The 26,156-nt window shown below is 39.7% G+C and overlaps 1 protein-coding gene across 2 annotated transcripts in view; it reads left to right on the top strand.

The window, feature by feature from the left end:
* The window catches only part of Cchl (Cytochrome c heme lyase), a 96,150-nt gene that overhangs the window by 44,043 nt on the left and 25,951 nt on the right, over positions 1 to 26,156 (top strand). For both annotated transcript variants that reach the window (XM_067150642.1, XM_067150647.1), the window contains exon 3: positions 12,234 to 12,308. In XM_067150642.1, coding sequence (XP_067006743.1) covers positions 12,234 to 12,308 — 75 coding nt within the window. The remainder of the gene's footprint in view (positions 1 to 12,233; positions 12,309 to 26,156) is intronic.

Raw genomic sequence — 26,156 nt, 5'->3', positions numbered from 1 at the left:
TTTATGTAGTAGTCAAGAATAGAAGTAGTGAGCATGGCACTATCCTTGCACTGGAAACAGATGATGAGAACCTGGTGAAGACAGGTCAAGGTATCTGAGAAGAAATGAAGAACTACTTCAATACTTTATTAAATGGAGAAAGTCCTCGAAATGATACCACTGAAGACTGTAGTTTATTGCGAGTGATGGAGTACAACACCAGCTAACATGGCTAGAAGTGGAGTCTGAGCTGAAGAAAATGAGAAATGGTAAATCCCCAGGGTTTGATGACCTCACTGCTGACCGGATAAAGGCATCAGGAGCACAAGTCGTACGGTGGTTGTGCAGAGTACCCTCACTCATCTGGAAAGAGAACAGGATACCAGAGGATTGATGAATGGTATAATTATCCCCCTGTACAAAAAAGAAAATTGGAAGAAATGTGCAAATTATAGGGGAATCGCTCTACTTTCTCGCTCATGTAAACTTTTGGAGAAGATAATTGAAAGAAGTATCAGGAATATAGTAGAACCATTATTGGAGGAGGAACAACATGGGTTCAGGAAGAGCCAGAACACTACACACCTGATATGTGGCATCGGAATGCTAACAGAGAAGCACTGAGAATATGGTAAGAACTTAGTGATGGTTTTTATGGACATTGAAAAGACCTACGGCAGTGTGCCTAGGAAGATAATCGGGAATGCCTAGAAGGTATAGGTGTGCCAAACTTCCTGGTTGATAGTGTAAAGATCTATCAAAAATGCTTCAGCTGTGTCCAGGTAGGGGTGGAAGATCATATTGGTTTGAAACCAAATAGGAGTCCAGCAAGGAAGTGCCTTGCCACCACTTCTGTTCATCATTGTTATGGATTGGATCATAAAATCTCTCAAAGAACATTGCAAAGAGCCTAATATTTGCAGATATTGTTCTGATCTGGGAGAGATAATGAAGCAGAAATTCAGGAGAAACTACATCTTTGAAATGGCAAGTTTAAAGAACATGGACTAAACATTAGTAAAACAAAAACTGTTGAAATGACTATCAACAGAACAGGCACAGTTTTGATCATTTTCCTGCAGAGAATCAGTTACAATCTGTTTCTAACTTCAAATACCTTGGAAGTATCATTTCAAAAGATAACACAATATACTAAGAAATACTTAATAGGACTTTCAAAACTTCATTTTAATTTTTTCAAGTGAGAAAACTACTCTGGGATGATAATATATCCCAGAAGGCAAAACTGAAATGTTTCATACCTACTTCATTCCAATTCTCACCTATGGAGTCAAAACATGCACCCTACATCACAAGGCCACTAGTAAAATCCAGTTAGCAGAAATGAATTCATTAGAACAATGAACCAGAAGACCAGGAAAAGACAAGGTTAGAAATGAAGCAAACAGGAAGGAGGCTGGCATCAAAATACCTGTTACCGAGCTTTTAGGAAGACGTAGGCTGCAATGGTTTGGACATGTTATGAGGGTGGACAGAATGAGAGCAGCAAGGAACTAATCTGACTGAGAAGTGAAAGGGAAGAGGCCAGTAGGGAGGCCAAGAAATCAATGGATACACACAGTGAAATTGGAGGTCAGCGAGAGGAATGTCAAGTGAGAGGACATACCGGAACAGGAGCAATACTTTGACAGGAAGAAGTGGCGAGTGCTTGTACACCACACCTGAGAATCTGGAGCTGGAAAATGATGATGATGATGATGATGATACATTTCTTAAGTTCTGTTCTTAAAAATTCCAAAGCATTTAACTATTCCCTTCTAACACACTGAAGGGAACTTATATCATGCTGAATTAGTTCTGATGCTCCAGTTCATGTAGTGTGTCAGTTTATATAGTGCACAAGTTTATTATTATAAGGAAAACAGAGTCTTCGTACTGCACAGCAAAATTTAAAAAGGGACTGTTTGGGCACCTTATGGAAGGACTGACTAGTTCTCACATCTTGCTGGTGCAAGAAACAACCCTTGTTTGTGTTTGAGGTGTGGGAATGATGCCATAATGAAGTCTTGTTTCTGGTTTTCTGTAAAGTGTCAAGAGCGTTCCGGCAATTGTCAGAGGGTGTGAGAACATTCCACTCTTGTGTTAAGAATATGTGAAGTCTGCTTTGGTTGAATTTTGCACTTGATTGGTCATTGGCTTCCCTTGTTCTGGAAGGGGATTCGTGCAAATTTGGGCGGGGTTATATTCTTACGAAGCAAAGCTAGCATCATGATTCTCGTCTTGCCAGGCTGAGTGGCTCAGGCGGTTGAGGCACTGGCCTTCTGACCCCAACTTGGCAGGTTTGATCCAATAACATTATTATTATTGGTTCTAGTCTTGTCCTCTGTCAAGGTGGATGTGTCTGTTCCGAGTTGTCGCTCCACTGGGGAGTTCCAGTCTAGGTAATGGGATAATGTAAGTTCTGTGTTCTTTAACATGTCTTAACTTAACCTTTTGCAGGACAGTCTTGCATCTTCGATGAATAAATTTAATCGAAAAAGCACGTTTCCAGCGTTATCATGCTTTTCTTTCAGGGGCATGCAACTTTAACATATTACTTGTCAAATGACTCGTCATTTTAATTTTCCTTGTTTGCCTGTCGCCAGTAGAATGGGCAAGCCCACTGCATAAGGGAATCTTCAATTTCAAAATATGTTTTTTATTGGATATGTTGCTGCCTTGTGATACATATATGGAAATACGGAAATAATTATGTGGTCATGTCCTACCCTTGATGTCCATTAGCTTACTTCTTGTGTTTCCTATGTTGCTACTGTTTAACCTTTGTTTCTAAAGTTGTAAATTCATTTGATATCATCTTTATACCTGATGGTGTTTATTTGGTGCACAGAACATCTTTTGAGTTCTGAGGGCAGGACTACCAACCCTCCCGTGCCTGCGGGCATGGCTGTCAATTTAGTCGCCTTAAAATTTTTTTACAGGGTAGTATCTTAACATCTTCTTTTCCTACTGCTTTTCCCACACCTGTGGGATCAAGGGTGCGAACTGCATCGCACGTGGATTTGGCTCTATTTTACGGCTGGGTACCCTTCCTGATGCCAGACCTATATCGAGGGATGTAATCACTATTGCTTGTTTCTGTGGTGGTTGGTAGTGTGGTATGTTGTCCAAACATGATGAGGAGAGTGTTGGGATGGACACATACATCCGGTCCCTGAGCCAGAACATTAATCAGAAGTGATTAAAATCCCCGACTCGGCCGGGAATCGAAGCCGGGGCCCTCTGAACTGAAGGCCAGTTCACTGACCATTCAGCCAACGAGTTGAACAGTGTCTTAATGTAATATTTATTGTTTTATAGTCCTGGACCTCAAGGGTCACCATATTTGTGAGGAAGGCAACTATTTCAGATTAATAACATAAATGATATCTTCAAATCATTGTGCCAGTGTTGATGAGCACTGTGTAAATGTCTATTAATATAGTTAAGCTATATGAGCTCTAACATAACTTTTTTTTTAAGGTTAAGGTTATTTTCTAAATGAACTTAACGAGGTTATGTTTGATAAACGGTATTGTAAGGAACCTGATAGTCTTATTTGAGAGTTCAAGCACTATCAAGTTATGCTCTTGGCAGGGCGGTCCAGCATCTTCCACATCCTGATGTCCCTCTATTCATTGTCTTAGAGTCGTCCTTGTTTTGTGTATTTTATCTTCCTTTGTGTGTGTTTATATTGTGCGGCACATTATGAACATCGCTCTGCTACCTCCCTCTGATTAGTATTAACAGAGGATGGATGCCCAATTGTACTCCCCCTTAGAACAGTAATCACCACCACCAACACCACCTTTTACTTCATTATTTTTGACCCTTATAAGAACCACTATCACAAAATATCATCATCATCATTAGTGATTAGGAATCTTTTTGAAGTAATTTAGCAAAAGAATTTCAAAGATAGCAACTTCACCGTATTTTTGAGAAAATTCTGATGAATTTTAATTTATGAATTGATAAGTTTGGTGAGCCAAGGAATCGACACTACAACATTGCACTTCACGTAATCATGTGGGTGCATCTAATTATACATTTTAAGTAATGGAGCATCATCTTCAAGAGCCATATCCGGTTACCCTGACGTCGGCGATTACTCTGGAGAATGTTTTCTGTCTTCTGCCAGTCGGAAGAGTCTCTCAGTTGTCTCAATACCGGTCCATTGTTTGATGTTGTGTAGCCATGCTATTTCTGGTCTGCCAACTCGCTGTTTGCCCTCTGTTTTACCCTGAAGAATGAGTTTTATGAGGCCATATTTGTTTCCTCTTAATATGTGGCTTAGATAAGCTATTATGCGAACTTTTATAGTTGTTATTATTTCTTGCTTCGTCCTAGCTCTCCTTAGGACTTCATCATTTGTTATCATATCAGTCCAGGGTATTCTAAGCATTCTTCTGTGCAACCACATTTCAAAGGCGGCAAGTCGTTTGACACTTGTGGCTTTTAAGGTCCATGTTTCTGCTCCATATAACAGTACTGACCAGATGTAGCACTTCATTAATCTCTGTCTGAGCTTCAGATTCAGATGATTATTATAGAACAAAGAGCTCATCCTGTGAAATGCAGCTCTTGTGCTCTCAATTCTGCATCTGATTTCCTTATCTGGATCCATACTGTCTGTTATTATGCTGCCAAGTTACTTGAACTGGTGGACTTGTTCTATTTTACGGTTGTTTAATGACAAGGTGACATTTGCATTACTGTTTCCGCTAAATACCATTAACTTAGTTTTTGCTACATTTATATTGAGACCATACTGTAAACCTTTGACATGGATTCTGTTCAGGCGTTCTTGAAGGCCTTCTATAGTGTTGCACAGAATCAGAGTGTCATCTGCATATCTAATATTATTGATCAAAACACCATTTACTTTCACACCCAGTTCAACATCATGCAAAGCTTCTTTAAAAATAATGTCAGAATAGATATTAAAAAGGAGTGGCGAGAGTATACAACCTTGGCATACCCCCCTTCTGATTTTCACATCTGATGTTTTGGTTTGGTTGATTTTGACTGTTGCTTAATGGAGCATGAGTTCGTACTATTTTCAGAAGGCTTATCAGTAGGGTTCGGAAGTGTAAGACCTAAAATAGTACAAAATATGCAAGCAAATATGCCCTAATAACTAGCTAAATATGACCTAAACGCTATAAAATATGACCTAAAAAGACTATGAAATATGAGATGAATTTTTGGGATAGGTAGAGTATCACTAACATACAGTAAACGTCTTAAGTGCCAAAACGTGATCAGCTATAATACACCAGATACATCTAATCATACAAACTGACAGAGAGTTACAGTACATTAAAATTTTCAACTTTCATTCAGTATCATGGCCTTGAGATGCAGTTCTTGCTTGGTTTTCCTAAAAGGAAAAAAAAACAAACAAAGTATTAGCATGCTTTATGATATCTAAGGTTAAGTTATAAAGAGATTCCCACCTTTCCAATACTTGTTAATTTCTTATAGCTAGTTTATTGTTTACATGACATAATCCAGCTTAATCTCTAGGTGTATACAAATTAGAACTTGTTTCGTTCCGATTATGAAACATCTTCAGCTAAAAGATTTGACAAAAAATGGCAGGACAATTAAAACACATGTAATGATTATGGTGATGAAATAAAATGTTCATTCATGTTGGGTTAAAATTTCCAACAAGTCAATGTCCACGTAACGAATAAAATCGGCGTAAGGGGTCTTCTTTATGCTGGAGACGTGTAAGCTTGTTGATCTTGAAGATAAAATTGAGAATGTAAAAGATTTTCTTAAAATATGGTTGTCGGGGGAACTCTTAAAACAACCGTAGTTGAAGTTGAGCTTGTTGTTTCAAGAGTTCCCCCTACAACCATATTTTAAGAAAATCTTTTACATTCGCAATTTTATCTTCAAGATCAACAAGCATACACGTCCCCAGCATAAAGAAGACCCCTTACACTTATTTTATTCGTTACGTGGACATTGACTTGTTGGAAATTTTAACCCAACATGAGTGAACATTTTATTTCATCACCAAAGTCATTACATGTGTTTTAATTTTCCTGCCATTTTTTGTCAAATCTTTTAGCTGAAAATGTTCCATAATCGGAACGAAACATGTTCTAATTTGTATACACCTAGAGGTTAAGCTGGATTATGTCATGTAAACAATGAACTAGCTATAGGAAATTGACAAGTATTGGAAGGTGGAAATCTCCTTATAACTTAACCTTAGTTGTGTTGAGCCAGTACGGGACAAAGCATGAGATTTATAAGCTGTTATGACATCTGTCGGCGTATGTTAGAAGACACTGCCTAACGGGAAGTTTATTGAGTTCATAATCCTACATATCCTCTTAATCTTCTTCTTTGCCAGCATTGCACATCACGACTATGTACTTTCTCAGGCTGTTGAAAAGAAATCTCCTTCGAAGGTCACTCAGTATTTTTTTGTACTGGGAGAAGCTCCTTTCTACATCACATGATGTCACAGGAGCGTATTTAAATATAGTCCGTTCACTGCTGCTTAGCTGCTGGTCATTTTCGCCTAAACCAGATCCATTACTCTCTAAAATGGCACCAATTCTGCACATTGTTGCGTATCCTTCATTTGCACTGAGCACCTTACTAAGTTTGATCTTCACTGCAACTGACACTGTACCTCTTGCTTGTTCTACTTTGGATACCATGTCCTTTACTATTCCCAAACACTCATATAATTCTAAACCTTCAAGGTGAGAGATAGTTTTCAATAGATCTCTATAATTTGAAGAAATATATAGTAATTGTTCTGACAGATCATTGGAAAACAGTTCCTGTGCAATTTTTATTGACGATGCCTCGCTACTGTCAAAAGTAGAAACAATTTCTTGCACATTTCGTAGTGTTCACAGTAGTACTCTACTGTGTTAAGCCACGTTCCCCATCAGGTGAGCACTGGCTGAGGAGGAAGAGGAAGTGAAGGCACGTGATCTTTGAATTTTGCCACCCTCAGTGAAGCCTTCACAAATATTTTCTTGACATTTGATATTAACCAGTCAACACCAGGAAAATTCTGCTGTATTTCTTCAGCAACTCTGTGCAATCCGTGAGCAAGACATGTTAAATGGACCATTTTTGGGTAAAATTCCTTAAGTCCCCTTGCTGCTTTCACCATGTATGGTGCAGCATCGGTTAGTAACAGCAAGATTCGTTCTCGCTTAACTTCACCATCCCACAAAAGCTTCATGGCATTGTCAAAAAGTATTGCAATTGTGGAATGGTTAGCTGCATCCAGAACCTCCGAATGAAGTAAATATACATCGCCCGGACGATCCACGAGAAGCGTGCCAATTATAACATTCGCAACATACCTACCACAAACATCTGTAGTTTCATCAACGGATACCTAGATGCTATTGTTGCCTACACTAATTCTAATTTTTCGAAGTGCATCTTCATAATGGGAGGGCAAATAAATTTTTTGCAATGTAGCCTCGTCCAGGATCGACTGTGTTGTGTATTTAGTTAAGAATTTTCAGAAATGTTCGTTGTTATTTTTGTTAAGCGGAATATTGGTAGATACCAACATTTCGCACAGGTCTTTTGAGAAATCGGAAAGTTAGGTTGACAAAGATTTCGCTGTATCAAACAAAAGAGCCTACCTGCTCTGTTCAGAAGACTTTCAATTCGCGCAGCTTTTATGCTTAGCCGTAGCGCAGTGCTGTTGCACATTAAATCGCTTTATCGCCGCTACCGTAACTTCACATGCTTTACAAAAAAGAATTGTTCCGTCAGTACTGAACGTCTCTTCACCAAATTCTTTCGCATACTTTCTTAACTTTACAGCTTCACTACACTTCACTTTCAGGATGATGGGGTTCACTGCAGTACTACAAGTGTGACCAATCTGTTGAAATCCGTTGGTAGTGAAAGAGCAAGGGATCTTTAACTTGACCCTGCAAGGAAGAACTGGGCGAAATATAACATGGCATTTCCTTGTTTGCTAATTACTTCTGAGCTAAATACTGGAGTGACATCCTATTGAAAGGCGGAAACACACTATCGTCATGTTCTGTGACCTCACGCGTACAGTGTCGCAATCTAACTTGTCCAGAAAGATGTGGTAAAAGCCGTCCATAGAGGAGCGCCTTCTTGGAATCAGGTCTTCTAAACCTGCAACCTGCCTTTTCCAAGAAAAGAAAGAAAAATATATCTACTACACTATTCCGAAATCCTGTGTTTGAAACTCGATGCAGATAACACGTACCTTGTTAACGACGCCTCAGTTTAAACAAAAATGCTGAAATTATAACCAAATATTACCTTACATCACTAGAGCAAAATATGACCAAACAATAAAAATGGCTGAAATATGCATTTATACATACATACATACATACATAATCATTATAGGCTGTTATGCCTTTCAGCGTTCAGTCTGCAAGCCTCTGTGAATTTACTAAATGTCGCCACAATCCTCGATTTGCAACTAGTGTTGTGGCCACATTTAGTTCTATACCTCTTATATTTAAATCGTTAGAAACCGAGTCTAACCATCGTCGTCTTGGTCTACCTCTACTTCTCTTACCCTCCATAGCAGAGTCCATTATTCTCCTAGGTAACCTGCTAGTTGCTTTTACGTCGCACCGACACAGATATGTCTTATGGCGACGATGGAACAGGGAAGGGCTGGGAGTGGGAAGGAAGCGGCTGTGGCCTTAATTAAGGTACAGCCCCAGTATTTGCCTGGTGTGAAAATGGGAAACCACGGAAAACCATTTTCAGGGCTGCCGACAGTGGGGTTCGAACCTACTATCTCCCGAATACTGGATACTGGCCCTAGGTAACCTATCCTCCTCCATTCGCCTCACATGACCCAACCACCAAGCCGGTTTATGCGTACAGCTTCATCCATCGTGTTCATTCATAAATTAGCCTTTATCTCCTCATTCCAAGTACCCTCCTGCCATTGTTCCCACCTGTTTGTACCAGCAATCATTCTTGCTACTTTCATGTCCGTTACTTCTAATTTATGAATAAGATATCCTGAATCCACCCAACTTTCGCTCCCGTAAAGCAAAGTTGGTCTGAAAACAGACCGATGTAATGATAGTTTCGTCTGGGAGCTGACTTCCTTCTTACAGAATACTGTTGATCGCAACTGATAGCTCACTGCATTAGCTTTACGACACCTTGATTCAATCTCACTTACCATGTTACCATCCTGGAAGAACACCGAACCTAAATACTTGAAATTATCGACCTGCTCTAGCTTTGTATCACCCGTCTGATATTCAGTTCTGTTGAATTTCTTACCTACTGACATCAATTTAGTCTTCGAGAGGCTAATTTTCATACCATACTCATTGCACCTATTTTCAAGTTCCAAGATATTACACTGCAGGCTTTCGGCACAATCTGCCATTAAGACCAAGTCGTGAGCATAGGCCAGACTGCTTACTACATTTCCACCTAACTGAAGCCCACCCTGCCATTTTATACCTTTCAACAGATGATCCATGTAAACTACGAACAGCAAAGGTGAAAGATTACAGCCTTGTCTAACCCCTGTAAGTACCCTGAACCAAGAACTCATTCTACCATCGATTCTCACTGAAGCCCAATTGTCAACATAAATGCCTTTGATTTTAATAATCTACCTTTAATTCCATAGTCCCCCAGTATGGTGAACATCTTTTCCCTTGGTACCTTGTCATATGCTTTCTCTAGATCTATGAAACATAAACACAACTGCCTATTCCTCTCGTAGCATTTTTCAATTACCTGGCGCATACTGAAAATCTGATCCTGACAGCCTCTCTGTGGTCTGAAACCACACTGGTTTTCATCCACCTTCCTCTCAACGACTGATCGCACCCTCCCTTCCAAGATGCCAGTGAATACTTTGCCTGGTATACTAATCAATGAGATACCTCGATAGTTGTTGCAATCCTTCCTGTTCCGTTGCTTATAGATAGGTGCAATTAATGCTTTTGTCCAATCTGAAGGCACCTTAGCAACACTCCATGCTTTTACTACTCTATGAAGCCATTTCATCCCTGCCTTCCCACTATACTTCACCATTTCAGGTCTAATTTCATCTATTCCTGCTGCCTTATGACAATGGAGTTTATTTACCACCCTTTCCACTCCCTCAAGCATAATTTCACCAACATCATTTTCCTCCTCCCCATGAGCTTGGCGGTTCGCAACACCACCAGGATGATTTCCTTTAACATTGAGAAGATGTTCAAAATATTCCCTCCACCTCTCCAGTGATTCCCTGGGATCTATTATGAGTTCACCTGAATTACTCAAAACACTGTTCATTTCCTTTTTCCCTCCCTTCCTAAGATTCTTTATTACTGTCTAGAAAGGTTTCCCTGCTGCTTGACCTAGCCTTTCCAGGTTGTTACCAAAATCTTCCTATGACTTCTTTTTGGATTCAACAACTATTTGTTTCGCTCTGTTTCTTTCATCTACGTACAAATCCCTGTCTACCTCTGCCCTTGTTTGGAGCCATTTCTGATAAGCCTTCTTTTTACGTTTACAAGCTGCTCTCACTTCATCATTCCACCATGATGTTCGCCTTTTCCCATCTTTATACACAGTTGCTCCTAGGCATTCCCTTGCTGTTTCTACTACAGCATCCCTGTATGCCACCCATTCACTTTCTATATCCTGAACCTGCTTACTGTCTACTGTTCGAAACTTCTCACTAATCATATCCATGTACTTCTGTCTAATTTCTTCGTCATGGAGATTTTCTACCCTTATTCGTTTGCAGACAGATTTCACTTTCTCTACCCTAGGCCTAGAGATACTTAGTTCACTACAGATCAGATAGTGGTCTGTATCATCAAAAAATCCGCGGAAAACTCGTACATTCCTAACGGATTTCCGGAATTCGAAGTCTGTTAAGATATAGTTTATTATGGATTTGGTACCCCTAGCCTCCCATGTGTAGCAGTGAACAGCCTTTAAAGGCAACATCAAATTACTTTAAACGTGGTCAGGGACCCGTCATTCAAACTTATTTTTCAGATTTCGGGTAAAATGAGCTCAGGAAAAGAATATGACCTTTCCTTAACATCCGAACCTTACTTATAGTTAATTATAATTTTCCTGTCATGAGATTGCTGAGTTGATGGCAACATTAGGATTATTCATTTGATTATTTTGAAAGCGTTTACTACTCAATTGCTCCAATTGTTCAAATGGAATTTCAAATAAATAATTGAAAAAGTAATTGAATGGAAAAAATAATTGAATAAAATGAAATAATCGAATAAGCAATTATTTTGTATTTGATTATCCCATCACTATTTCAAGTACTGCGTTGTCCTGAACTGCTGAACGAATCCTTTTACAGACCATGATGAAAATGATCCAACATCTTTCAACTTGATTTTCACAATAAAGTAAATTTGTGTCCTCCCATTACACTACCTGAGATGTTGTAGCTCTCTCCTTGTACACCTGCAGTGAATGTGAGTTACATGAACCTTTTCAGCCACATACCAATTCCCTTGTCAGTCTTAAATCTCTAACCTCAGACTTCCAAGAATGGCAGCTAATTGCGCTAACCATTATTACTGTGGAAGTGCAAGATTTTCACAGTAAAGAACAGCAACCATTAGCCTTTTCAGTCAAGCAGTTCTTTTTTTTTTTTTTTTCATTCTGTGTAAAGGAATATGTGATATCAAACGATATTCGACTTTTTATTCTTTTAAATTTTATATGTAGTAGTTCTTGACAAATGCAACTTTCAGATGTTGGTTGCTCTTGGAAACTGTAAAATAATAAAATATATTTTGTTAGTGATTATAATCAGGCCAGTCCTGTGGTGTAGGGGTAGCATGTCTACCTTTTACCCAGAGTTCCCATGATTCTTAGCTAGTCCAGGGATTTTAATTCTGGCCAAGCAATATATGGCTGAGGATGTTGTTATGCTGATTATGTGGCACCCTAGTATCTGCAGGTCATTTGGCTGGACTATTGTCTTGGTTGGCCAAGGTCCTAATGTTTTATTACACCACAGGTTGTTTGTTTTAATTCTACACTGGAAGAAATCAATGGGAGTAAGGAGCATTAAAGTAATAACTGGAAGGAAATAAACGAAAACAACTTATGACAACCAAGTGGTTACATTAGAATAAAATCCTGGTTGCATTATTGAACTTCAATAAAAGTGCTTTTACCTTCCCTGTCTGCAGTGTGTTTTGTGGTTGTTGAGTGAATATCAGTATTAATGTTTTGCTAAATTCTGTTTCTAGAATTACCCCTCCGAGTGTCCCATGTCGCAAGCACAATCAAGACAAGGAATGGACAAGATCAATCCTTTGAATATGGTCAGTATGCAATAACATATATATATATATATATATTTTTTTTTTTTTGTATTTTCATAATTGATAATACGATATATCCTATTTGTGTGTGTGGTGGTTTTTGTTTTTGTTTTTTGAAAATGAATAGGATATAACCAAATATAGCAAAGCAAAGTCACCTCCGTACAGGCCATGAAGGCCCCTGGAGGAGTGGAAGGTAAAGGCTTCCACCATTGTTAACCTCGGCATGTGATGGGGTAGTGTGGTTAGCTCTACGCCCGGCCCCCTTTGCCCCCCAGGAATTAACCTGGTACTCATTTCTGGTGTAGGCTGAGTGAACCTCAGGGCCATATGCACCTCCGGATATAACCAAATATGCAAAAATCATTTAATTGCTTTTACTGCAGTACAGTAAATTTAAAAATATGTGTGTGTGTTTACAAAGGTAATTTTAACTAATATTAAAATTTACTTTATTTAAATACCGTATTTTCTCACATAATTAATACCCTTGCATAATTTATGCATCCCAATATTTATACCCACTTCTTCGAACATCCATCATGCAGCTCCAGATGGGTTTCGAAACAAAGATGTCAACTACTCGAGTAGCAGCCTTCCTTTTGCGAAATATGGCATTCCAAATACTGGGCAATGTGCTGTTATCAGTCGATAGGAAATACCAGTGCACTAATTTGGTGAGAGAATCAGTGCAGAAGTGACTAGTGACGCTCTATTCCAGTCTGGTACAGGCATAGTTTACAAGTGCTTCGGGTACGGGGCGTGCGTTTTCTGTGATCTCAAAATTATTTGTTAGTCCACAATGAGCAAGTATTCGAGTAATACTGCATCATATGAACTTGCGGTGAACAGTTACGCCAAAACATACGGGAATAGGGCAGCAGGCGGCAAGTCTTCAGTGACCGAATGCAACGTGCGCTATCGCGGTAACAGAGAAGTGCACATCAAGAGACCAACAAGTCTCTTAAAGCATTTCACAGACAAAAACAGCGGCAAGTTTCCGCAAGTAGAGGATCTGCTTAATATATGATTTTGTTACGCAACGTTGGATATGCCCTTTCTCGGGAAATGCTATATTTTAAAGGACGAGAAATAGCTGCTGCACATGGAATCAGTGTCCGCAGCTGGATGATTAATTTTATGAGGAAAGACATGGACTTTCTCTTCAGAGAAGAATTTTATGCCAAAAAATGCCGAACGATTTCAACCAAAAAAGTAATTGATTTTCATCACTTTGTGATTGAGAAGCGTAAAGTAAAGGAATAGTTCATCTCCCAATTTGGATTCCATATGCCACAAATTGAACAATCGATAAGAAAGGGACATAGATTGTTATCGTATGCACTAACAGAAGCAAAAAATAACAATGTACTACAATGCTTGCTGTAACAACTGATGGCAGAAAGCTTCCATCTTAGATTGTTCTAAAACTAAAAACAATGCCTAAAGTAAAAAAGGGTGGATAGACACCTCACTTGTACAAGATCGGATGCGAACAGTTTGGGAAAATCTAGCAGGGTCACTCCTTCGAGCCCGGCTCTCCTCGTGTTGGAAAGTTCTTTTTTTTTGGCGGTATGTCATTATTATGTACTTGCATGAATTGTACTTCCGTTAATTCAAGTTTATTTCGCTTCAAGTCATATTGTCGCCTCATAACGGGAAGAATATTTTCCAGTGTCGGTACTTCAAACCCACGTGTCCAACTTACCTGATGTATCTTATTTGACTTTTCAGAAAATTGTTCACGTCAGAATTTTACGCCAAATGACAATAACTTCAAATGAATTGAACCAGTTATTTATCTTTTGTTTGATGTATCTTTTAAATGTAAATGAATTGTAAATAATGTTTAAATATCTGAATTCCTTGAATAATTTATGCATCCAAAGTTTTGGCCTGTATTTTTCGTCAAAAAAGTGTGTTAAGTGAGAAAATGCGGTATTGTTTATTGATCGGTTGTGAAGTTGATGAGCTTGATCTTATAATCCCTTAAAGCAACAAATATTACTGTTATCATAATTGACTCTTTATGTCATTTAAAACCTTACCAGTCAAATAACTCTGTCTGGTCATCAGCCTGGAGGCTGGTTGGATTCTCAGATAACACCTCCAGAGAGCATTTCATTTTCTGGAAATGTACGTGTGTACTACTATCCATTCTAAAGGCTTGAAAGGTTTTTATACTAATTCAGACGGAAATAAAATTCTTTATATGATTACATAAATGCTAGAAATAAAGACTTTGTGCCGGGCTGAGTGGTCTCAGACAGTTGAGGTGTTGGCCTTCTGGCCTCAACTTGGTAGGTTCGATTCTGGCTCAGCCTGATGGTATTTGAAGGTGCTCAAATACGTCAGCCTTGTGTTGTTAAAATTACCGGTGTGCAAAACTACTCCTGTGGGTTTAAACTCTGGCACCTCAGTGTCTCAGAAACCCGTAAGTTGGACGTAAAGCCATTATTATTATTATTATTATTATTATTATTATTATTATTATTAATTTGTAGATATATTTCTCTCATTCACTTATACTCTCTGTATAGCACATCTCAAATCAAACACCTTGATGAAGACCACAGTTATTTCAAAAGGTTTTGGCGTGTTTTTTTTTCTGCCCATTACTGCACCTATCGCAGTACCTTATAATCTTATGAATGTGCTGTTAGATGAAATGTTGCACTCCTTCCAGGGGCCCCTCATCTTGATAGGAAAAAATCTACTCCTAAGGCCGTGACCAGCTACTTTACAAGTGTGATGTACCGCAAGCTTTGCTTTGCTGAAAGCTTAAATACTATTGTTAACATGCACCATTCTTAGAATAAACACATTGAAACAGCTCTGGTATACTGTAAGAGTATAACAGTTGATAGCGATGTCAGAACAAATTTGATATGAACACGAAAGGTTAACTCTCCATCAACTGTTCTAGTCACTAATTCTGGCTTGTACCATCCGGTTCAACACATTGTTGTTCGGATGCACACGACTCCATTCCTTCTCCTGTGGACTAGACAACTGAAGCACACCTAGCATGAGAAGCAGGATGAAACATAAATACATGTAACTTTTAAATTACATGAGATAAATTATTGGAACTTGGTGAAAGCACTTACCAGTTATTCTAGTACTTGCTTTTCATGTGGTGTCATGTGAACCAGCTGCCTTTGTGCAAAGTAACTTGACAAGCCAAGTAGATGTATCTTGTGCGCAGCACATATTCTGCAGGGCTTCTGGAGGTATTCCAGATTGCTTCAGTTTTATGAAGCTTCCAATTTCCAGACATTCTTCCAGCGGTATCTCTTCTTGAAGTATGTGGCATTGATCTTAATACTTCTTCCATCAAATCCTCTTCTTCTGCTTCTCTTTCTTCTCCATGTTCCTCTCGTTCTCCCTCCCTGTTACCTGCAATTTCCTCCAGCATTTTATATTATATTTTCTATGTGATCCTGGATTTTGCAATTGATATACAGTAGCCTGAAGGCATTGGAAAGTGCTCAATTTATCAGCCAAAGGAACGTTTTATGGTATTACTCCATTTCATTGTTTTCCTGAGAAATTTATAGTAGGCCAAATACTGACCTGGTCAGCCCTACCAACCCCCTCCATGAATTTGTTATATACAGTCATGGATTTTGGCTTTTCTACTTTTTTTTTTTCTTCAAAATCTATTTACAGCCTCCACTGTAATGTTGTTATATATTGTACATATTATGCAGACTTCCTTCTTGTCCTTCCAAACATGTTATTTCTGACAAAAATACATTTTCCCCTCTCTCCAGTATTTTTGATGAAGCTTTCAATACTTTGGAATTCCTCTATTCACCAGGGTAGTCCCATGCACTCTAATTTTCCTTTGGAGATGATTTTCTGCAATTTGTATGCTGTTGTAGTAGTTATCCTAGTATACATGATGCCACAAGTTAAGGCAAGGATCCAAAATATGGTTTCCTCTAATCTCTTACCTTCTCCAGCATAAATCTCCAACTAAGGTTAGGTTGAATGGAGAATCCCACCTTCCAATACTTGTTTTTTATTGCTATTCTATGTTCTTATGTAACATAATCCAGCTTAAAATCTAGTTCTAATATTAAAAAGTACATGTTTCATTCCTAATAATAATAAGATAAAATGTTCCTTCATGTTGGGTTAAAAACCTCAACAAGTCAATGTTTGAGTTTGAGATACAATCTCCATGTTGCAAATATATACTGTTGTATACAAGGCACAACATAAAAGTTTATTGCTTCAACACATTTATACAATATGTACATGAAATAGGACGAAACTTTTCTTGAAGCTTGTTGAGTTGCACACGTTTAATGTTAATATAAGGTAGTAGGCTGAGGGCCTGAGTATTATTTACATTTGAGATTCCTATATACATTCAATCTTGTCTTGATGAGACAGTCTGTTCAAATGAGAGAATGTTCTTGATAGTCGAAAACTATCGGTCATGTATAATAACAAGTGGAACTTGTAGAGAGAGTTCGTATTAGCAGAATGCTAACAGGGGACATATAACTTGCAAGGAACTTGCGTCTAATGTCCATATATAGCAGAATGCTATGATTGGAATCGGAGCACTGTAGGGGATTTGATTGAGTAGCAGAATGCTTGGATGGGTGCTCGACGTAGCTACGGGATGCAGGATGAATGAGGCAATGTCCAGAGGTGAAACCTCACGGCCAGGAATCAGTCCACCTATTCAGAACACATTTTTAAGAGGGTGCCTCCGTGTCTGACTTGCGGTGTAGTCTGGTCGTTGGACACTGTGGTAGTCCTGGAGAGGCGAGAAATGTTCCTCCTTTTATAGCGCTGGCTGACGTCACAGACGATCACGTCAGCGCACTGCAGTCTGCCTCGTGGTCTCTGGAAACATCCATGTGTCGGGCAGGCTGCAGAGATTGTAGGCGCGGAGGACACACACAACACCCTCCCCTCCTAATTACGCCGATACGGCGCGAAGCGGCTACGGCGTGAAGCGGCTGCAGCGATGCTGGGCTGGAGAGTCGGCCGTGTCTGTTGTGTTGTCCAGAGCCTGGTCTGGACGAAGGAGCGTAGAATCGTCCTGAAAAGAACCCATGTTGATTAAATGGTCCAGAGCTCGGTCTGCTATGGATTTTTGAGGTGTCACAAGGGTATCAACAGAAGGAGATGGACGATAGCGGATGCATATCTGGTCCTGGTGGCGGCAGATGCGTTTCTCGGCGGTCTGGATGTCGTAGAGACAATGGCCCAAGGTACGGCAGATGATACCAGGTATCCATGGATGATTGGACTTGAAAATCCGGACACATACTTTGTCGGCGGTGTTGAACTTCGGTTGCGAGCGCTGCAGCTGGGCAGGAAGAGGCTGCAACAAAGAGAGCAGAGTTCGATGAGGGCGTCCATGGAGCTTGTGAGCTGGAGTGAGGTTTTCGGTACCAGGCATAGTCCTATATCTTCCTAGGAGTTGTAACAATGCTTGGTCCTTAATTAAACCTGAAGATACAGCTTTCTTCATGCTTTTCTTGAAAGTTTGGACAAAACGTTCAGCTTCACCATTAGATTGAGGGTGAAAGGGCGGAGCCAGAATATGCTGAATGCTATTATGTGTACAGAAGTTCTGGAAGTTAGTGGCAGTAAATTGGGGTCCATTGTCTGAAATGAGCACTTGAGGTAAACCTTCAGTAGTGAAAATCTTCTGAAGTGCATGAATGGTAGCTTCTGTAGTAGTAGAATGCATTTCTACGACGTAAGAAAAGTTGGATAGAGAATCTATCACTATGAGCCACATAGAGTTGAGAAAAAGTCCAGCGAAGTCTATGTGTACTCTTTCCCAAGGAGAAGTAGCAGGAGGCCATGGAGCGAGGTCAGATGACGATGCGTTCTGATGTACCTGACATGGGTCACAGTGGCGGATGAGTTTCTCGATGTCGGCGTCAATACCAGGCCAATAGCAGTGTTGACGGGCGAGTTGCTTGTTGCGTGATATTCTCCAATGGCCTTCATGTAACAAGTCGAGAACTTGTTTGCGCAGAGCAAGTGAGATAACCACTCGGAAGAGGGTGCCAGTTTCTAATAGGATAACTCCAGCACGAGTCGTGAGACGATGCTGAAGACGATGATAAGGTGCAAGGCTGGTAGGAAGCTTGGTTTGAAGAGGCCAACCGTTGCGGATATACGTACGAACTCTAGCTGGTGTACTATCCTTATCAGTCGCTTTGGCGATGCAAGTAGCGTCAATGGGAAAACTGGAGACTGCGTCTTCAAGTTCTACGTCTAACTGAAGACATTCAGATTCTTGAGAATCAAAAGTAGTATCAGGACCTACAGGTAAGCGAGAGAGAGCATCAGCATTACAATGCTGGGATGTGCTACGATAGGCAATCTGATAGGAGTAGTCAGAAAAAATATGGACCATCTTTGAAGTTTCCTTAGAGAATGATCAGGGATCTTATTACCAGGATGGAATAAGTGAACAAGAGGCTTGTGATCAGTAATTATGAGGAAATGGTTGCCATAGAGATACTCGTTGAAACGGCGAATACCAAATATAATAGCTAAAGCTTCTTTCTCTATCTGAGAGTAGTGACGTTGATGCTCATTGAGTGTCTTGGAAGCGAAGGCTGTAGGACGTTCCTGTCCGTGACGATCCTTCTGGGAGAGATCGGCGCCAAGTCCATAATCAGATGCGTCCGTGGCAAGAGTGAGGAGCTTACTGGGCTGAAAATGAGTAAGCTTGACAGCATAGACAAGAGCCTTGTTGATAGTCTGCCAGGCATGTTGACATTGTGGAGACCAATGAAATTGAGCACCTTTCTTGAGTAAGGCATTCAGAGGAGCTGCTACTGAAGCGAAGCGTGGAATGGACTTGTTGTAATAGTTTGCTTTTCCTATGAAGGATTGGAGCTGTTTGATGTTCTGCGGTGCGGGCATGTTGAGAATGGCAGAGATGTTCTGTTCGCTAGGTCGAATGCCAGTCTTATCAATGATATCCTAGGTAGTGAACTTGAGGTTGAAAGAATGTGCAAAATTAGCACGTAGGCCATTTTCTTTCAATTTGGTGAGGAGGAGGCGCAGATTATGCAGGTGTTCTTGATGATCTTTGCCGGTCACAAGAATGTCATCAGGGTAATTAGCACAACCAGGAATGGAGGCGGTAAGCTGTGCTAAATAGCGCTGGAGCTGTAAGTCCAAGAGGGGTATTCAGTGTGAGGTATTGCTTGGATTCTTCGTCTAAAAGTAGCTGGAGATAAGCTTCTTTGAGATCCACTTTAGAGAAGAACTGTCCACCGGCTAAACGACAAAGTAAGTCTTCAGGACGGGGAATCGGAAAAACATCGGTTTCAGTCTGTGAGTTGATTGTAGAACGAAAATCACCACAAATGCGGATATTGCCATCAGCTTTTTTAACTACGACGAGTGGAGTAGCCCATTTACTGGAAGTGATGGGAACTACTATACCGGCTGCTATCCATCTCTGTAATTCTTGAGTAACTTGATCTTGAAGTGCAAGTGGGACTGGACGTGCTTTGAAAAAGCGAGGCTTGGCTCCTGATTTTGAATATGAGCTGTGTAGTCTTTGGCTGTGCCTAAGGTAGAGTCGAAGACTTCAGGAAATTGCTGTAGGAGATCGGTGACATCAGAGGTAGGTTGTAAGGCGGAGACTACATTGACGTCATGTATTTGAAAACCGAATGAATTGAAAAGATCCATGCCTAGGATATTAGATGCAGTGTAGTTATTGACCACTAGTAAGGTAACGACCTTATGAATATCTTTACATCTGGCTGGAATAGTGATTTGTCCCTTAATATCAATTTTCTTCTTGTTAAAAGTAACAAGTTGTACATCAGCAGGACAGAAAGACGATGAACCTAAGTTGTGATATGTAGCCAGATTGATAATGGAGACAGGCGAACCAGTATCTGCTGTAACTGAAAATCAGTAGAGTGATCTAGGTAAACGATCGAAATTATGATTTTACGAGAATTTCTTGTAGGAAGAATGAGGTTGATTTCATCAACTTCCATGTCCTGTCGTGTCTTCTGAAGAGTTTTCTTCGCAGGATGAGTACTGGCAGGGCGGGACGTACTTTGACAGACAGTCTTGATGTGTCCTACTTTATGACAGCGATCACAGGTGGACTTGAAGAAGCGGCAGTCACGGCGGTCGTGATGCTTAAAACATCCTCTGCAGGAAGGCAGGAGCTGCGGAGTTTTCTTAGAAATGCGTGTCTTCGTAGAAGAGCGCGGAGGAACTTGTCGGGAACGCTTGGCAGGGAGTGAGCTGACCTGGCGGTTCGAAGGAGCAGAATGCTGGCGGGCCGTATGAGATACGTGAGCGACTTCATGTTTGGTAGCTATTTCAGCTGCAGTCTTTGTAGTCATCTCATAGACTGTGGCAAGACGCTGGACATCTTCCAAAGAAGGGTTACTACTCTTGACAGCGTCGAAACGAACTTTGTCTTGGGGAGTATGAAGAATAACCATGTCCCGAATGAGTGAATCAGAGTAGGGCGTGCTACAACCATCCTTAGAACAGATAACTTTGCAAGGCTTGGCGAGATCACGTAGTTCCACAATCCATTCTGTGTGAGTCTGGTGCGGCTTCATTCTACATTGAAAGAACTTGTAGCGAGCTGCTACGATGTGAGGATCCTTAGTATAATGTGCATTTATGCGAGCTAGGAGCTGTGCGAAAGGAACTTCCGAGATCTGTTCTTCGGGGCTTAATTTCTGCAGTAATTCGCAGGTAGTGTTTCCTACAGAACTGAGAAAAAGAGCTCGGCACGTCTCATCCGTTATGGAGTGGCAGATAAAATGCTGTTGAAGTCGAGCTAAATACACTGACCATTCTTCTTTTTCTGGGTTGAAGGCAGAAAATGGAGGAATGGTCGTGTTTTGTGCGGAGGAAGAGAGAACTTGTATGGCTGTAAGCAATGCGGACTGCTGCTGTTGCATGAATTGCTGTTGTTGCTGCTGTAAAGCCTGTAATATAGCCGCCAATTGCTCGGTACTAGCCATGTTGACAGATGAGACAGTGAGCACAACTTGCGAGACAGCGTGTAGGGGGAACCAGCTGGAAGTGTGACCTTCAACGATCGCCTGTGGGTGAGAGCGAAAGAGAGAATGCAGTGGAGAACAGGTGCTGTATGTGAGCTGTGAAATGTTGGCCGGATGTCCTCAGTTCGAACGGGGCGGACACTGGAAGAAAGGGCACTGCAAATACGAAATGTGAGCAGAGTGTTGGCGTGGCTAACTTGTGTCCTGTAGCTATTTTATTGATAAAACGTAACCACTTGGAACGTGTGCTTGTTGTCAATATTGTTGGCGTGTCTGTGCGTAACGTTTCCTTATAATACCAATATAAATGGTCCGTTATTGGACATTATAAATTTTCCAACTAACTCATTCCTGGCTGCCAGCGTTTCGCCCCCGTGTGCTAGGCTGGGCTCATCAGTTGGTACCTAGCACACCTACCAAGACGCTGGCTAGTGCATACCGTGGAGGCCACTGCGTAGGCTAATTGTAGCCACCGGCAGTGCCAATGCACTATGAGAGACTTTGTCTCCTTATTAAAAATTGATGCCTGCTTGGCCATCAGATGATATAGATGTTGATTCCCAAAGGGAATCTGAAATATTTTGTTCCGAATGAGTAAATTTATAATACCAATATAAATGGTCCCTTATTGGACCGGAGGACACACACAACATATACCATAGTGGCCTCGCATACCATCTGCACTGTCGGTCTGAGGCTGGTTGGATCCTCAAATAGCACCACCAAAGGTTATGCGGTTATAAGGAAACCCCAAAAACCAATGGCAGCACCAAAATGAGGTGTACTAAGAAAGATGAGGAGTGAGGTAGTTTGCCATTGCTTTCCTCACTGGGTCAGAAAGTACTATTGCAGCACAACTGACCCTATGAGCAGCACCTTTCATAATGCTCAGATGCACTAGTCATGCTTTGAACGTCATTACTCAGCACTACCCTAATATCTGGTTAGTTTTCTACGATTGAGAGTCCCAAACCTAAGCCTGCCATGCTGTGGGATCATGGATTTGTCAAGAGAAAGCTGCTGCATAGGTTTATAGAGAGATGGAAACTTAATATGTGTCCAAAATAGGCTTTATTATTTAGGAACTGTCTGAATCATGATCACTACTCTAATTATCTCTGAAATATAAAAAAATTCCAGATCTGTTCAAACAGATTTCAACTCATAACTTCAGCAAAACTAGACATTCGCATCAATTTATTTGTTCTCCAGTAGTCCCTTGTGTTTTTCCTGATTTGGGCCATTGAAATTATTTGAGCCAAGAATTTCATTTCCACCACATTTATATTTTTCCTTTTCAGGGATTTGGGAGATGTTTTATACCTCCCAGAATTGTATTCATAATAGAAATTTGATTGTTCCTCAAGAAGCTGAAACAAGTCATCACCAAGTAAATGATCTATGACCTCTGGGATAGTCCTGGGATTATTGGCCTATAAGTGAGGAAAACCTGTGAACGGTTCTAGGTTTCTATTTTCATCCTTATTTGTTCATTCATCAACCTCATTGTAAATACTATCACTGTCATTTTCACTTGTATTATTGTCATCAACAGATTTGTCTGAACTGAACATTGCACTTTCAGCTCCGTGCTTATATCTTGATGTCACCCATTTTCACTATCACTTATACCCTCTTGTAATCACTAGGCACATCAGATAAACCATCAGCATGCAATTCTCCCTGTATTCCATCATCGTTCAAGCTGCTACTGCACACCATGCTGGCACTTGACAATACACATTATGCTGAGTGTTATGAAACCCGCTTCCTGCACCAGAAGCATTGTCAAGGAAAGAATATACTGTACCTATCTCTGTTCTGATCAACAGAGACTTCAGTTTGTAAATAACACAAAGCAGTTCATTTAATGAATGGCATAAAGAAATTATACAAGAATGAAGCACCATGAGAAAACATTTACATAAATGGTTGATCATGCACCAATACAAAACTACGTTAATTAATATAGTCTATCATGAAGTATTAATATTCTTGAGGAATGTGGTACATTAAGACTTTTCTTGAATAGTTGTTATCTATTGAGGTAATCGCACAAGTAAGGAACTTCAAAATATTGAGATAGCTGAAATTGAATTACCATTTTTAACTTGTGTTTTAAATGAAGTTATATATTACACCCTATTTAATTCAGGATGAACTCAGAAATTGTAAATGTTTTTCATTTTCATGAATCTGTGTCCTGTCTGTCTGTCTCTAAAAGGAAGGTCATGCCTGTATGTTAGCTGTAATCAGTAAGTCATCGAGTTAGTAAGTGGTCTGGCACTTTGGTTTAAGTCCTGTTGGTGGGGAGAAAAAAAAAACCCATCAAAATGTCGACCAAAAGGGTAGGAGAAGTGGTGGTGTGCAATTTCTAATCACTAGATTGCTTGTTGAAAGCATGGGTTCAATTCCAGACCTGTCTGTGGTGTTCATATGGAGTGAGAGCATATGACACTTTTAATAGTGATTCATTGGACGGATGGATTTATTTTTGTGTTGCGTTTTGTTTAAAATGTTGTTTTGTTTCTCCTGAGAAACGTAAAATATGGCACTTACAACATTTAGGCATTACTCATCATATAGTCATCATTAGGGCTAGGATTTTTATGACCTAAAAATCACCATAATATGCACAGAAAAAATGCTCTTATGACCTAAAATTTACCAAAATATGCACAAGAACATAAAAAATATGACCTAACAGTATTATATTTGAGGTAAAAGTCCAGTTTAAAATCGATTAATAAGTCAGTTTGTGTCAACGAGCCATTTATTTATTTATGAATAAAATGCATAAGAGAAGTTAAAGTATGCAATTTGATATTGTAGTGTACTTCTTATTTTATTAAAATTGTCAGTACATAGTTAACGCATGCTGCGATTATTTTCATATGCTTCTGAATACCATGTGCAAATTTTCAAATAAAAAAGATTTCCTTGTACTTTGAAAAACTTCGTTCTACTTCAGCTGACACAAGAGGAGCATATTTGAAATGGACAATATAATTTGAATCTAATTCCAAATGATTAAGAGAAAACTTTTCATCCAACAAAATCATTGAAATGGGATACAATGTGTGATACCCTTCTTTTTTTTTCTTCTTTTTTTTCTAATACCTTTTCCATTTTCTTTGAATACCCACTTTACCACAAACAACATTACATTTATTCACAGTCATTTTCACTAGTACTATCTACTTCACTAGTGGCACTTCTGATTGATCCAAAGCAGTTAAAGTAGCAGGAAGAAAACCAAAATTCGGTTTGATGTATGAAAGTTGACCTGAAATGTCACAGTTAGACATTAACTCCTGGGCTAGTCCAATTGAAGCGGCTTCACTGCTATCAAATGAATCAATGATACTTTTCACAATGTTGAAGTTCTGGCAGTAAGAGTTGCAGGATTCAATCCAGGATCCCCATCTTGTCAAAATGGGAGGTGGCAAGGGAATGTCTGGAGCTAGCAACTTAAATGTTGCAACACGTGGAGGGGCTTTCAAGAAGACCTTCTTGACACACCCAATTAATTTATCAACCTCACTGAATTGACTACGAATCTCTTCTGCAACTCTGTGTAAGGCGTGAGCTGAACAAGTCGCATGCACCATTTCACTATATCATGCTTTTAGTGATTTGGCAGCTTTCACCATATGCTGAACGCCTTCAGTCCATATGGCACGCATAGATTTGTCAAACAGTTTACTAATGGTAGAAAAATTGACTTTTTCTAAATGTTCACAGTTTATTAGAAATGGTTCACCTGGACCATCTTCTCCCAAAGTCCCCACAATGACATTCGCAATATATCTTCCCATAGAGTCTGTAGTTTCATCCATTGGTATCCATATTTTCTTATTTGTAACCCATTGTCTGATTTCTTGCATAATTTTTTTCTTAGCTTCGGTTGATGTAGTCCTTTCTTAAAGGGGAAGGATCGGGAAGAGATTTGCTGGTGTGTTTTTGTAAGAATTCACAAAATTTTGGATGATTCATCTTATTTAAGGGAATGTTGGCACAACGAAAGGCTGTACAAAGCTTTTCACAAAATGGTGAATGGCAAAATTCTCCTAGGAGCATTTGCTGTAGTGTCTTTCCATTTTCGATTCATTGTACTCCACGTTTGTGTTCTTCTGTTGCCACACGCTGCTGAACGTTAAATGACTTCTCCACAGGTACTCTTATATCACACAGTTTACAATACAGTATTTTACCATCACTCGTGAACACTTTCTCACCATATTGAGACACGAACTGTTGTAATTCTACTCTAATACTTTGTTCGCTTTAGGCATTTTTTCTTTCTGAATTATACTACACAGAACACACACTTCCGACTTCAACAAGATTCAATCATCTCTGACACACACCAGATTTCGAAGGACAGGCTTAAGTAGCTACCTGCTCACTGCTGTGCAAGGGTGAAGTCCATATTGTGAATTCCACAGAAATAGTGGAGGAAGGTAGGTTCTTACCATTTTCCAGGAAACAAAATGCAATGTGTAATTCTGAGAAATACAACAACTCATTTGAACACAGAAGAAAGAAACTGAATGAGAAAAGGTCTTTACTACCTGAAAGAGTGAAAATATGACGAATATGACCATTTATTACCTAAAACATGCTCCATCACATCGAAATGACCATTTATGCATAAATATGACTTTAAAAAGTACTATCATTCAATTACTTTTTTCATAACAAGCATTTATATATATTTAAGGAACTTATCAGTCTCACCAAAAAATATATTCTCCATCATGAAAATCATAGGTCTAGTCGTCACAGTGAGCACAGAAACACA

Source organism: Anabrus simplex, chromosome 1 (genome assembly GCF_040414725.1).
Source record: "Anabrus simplex isolate iqAnaSimp1 chromosome 1, ASM4041472v1, whole genome shotgun sequence".
In the NCBI taxonomy this organism is placed as follows: Eukaryota; Metazoa; Arthropoda; class Insecta; order Orthoptera; family Tettigoniidae; genus Anabrus; species Anabrus simplex.
This window is presented reverse-complemented; position numbering and strand designations above follow the sequence as displayed.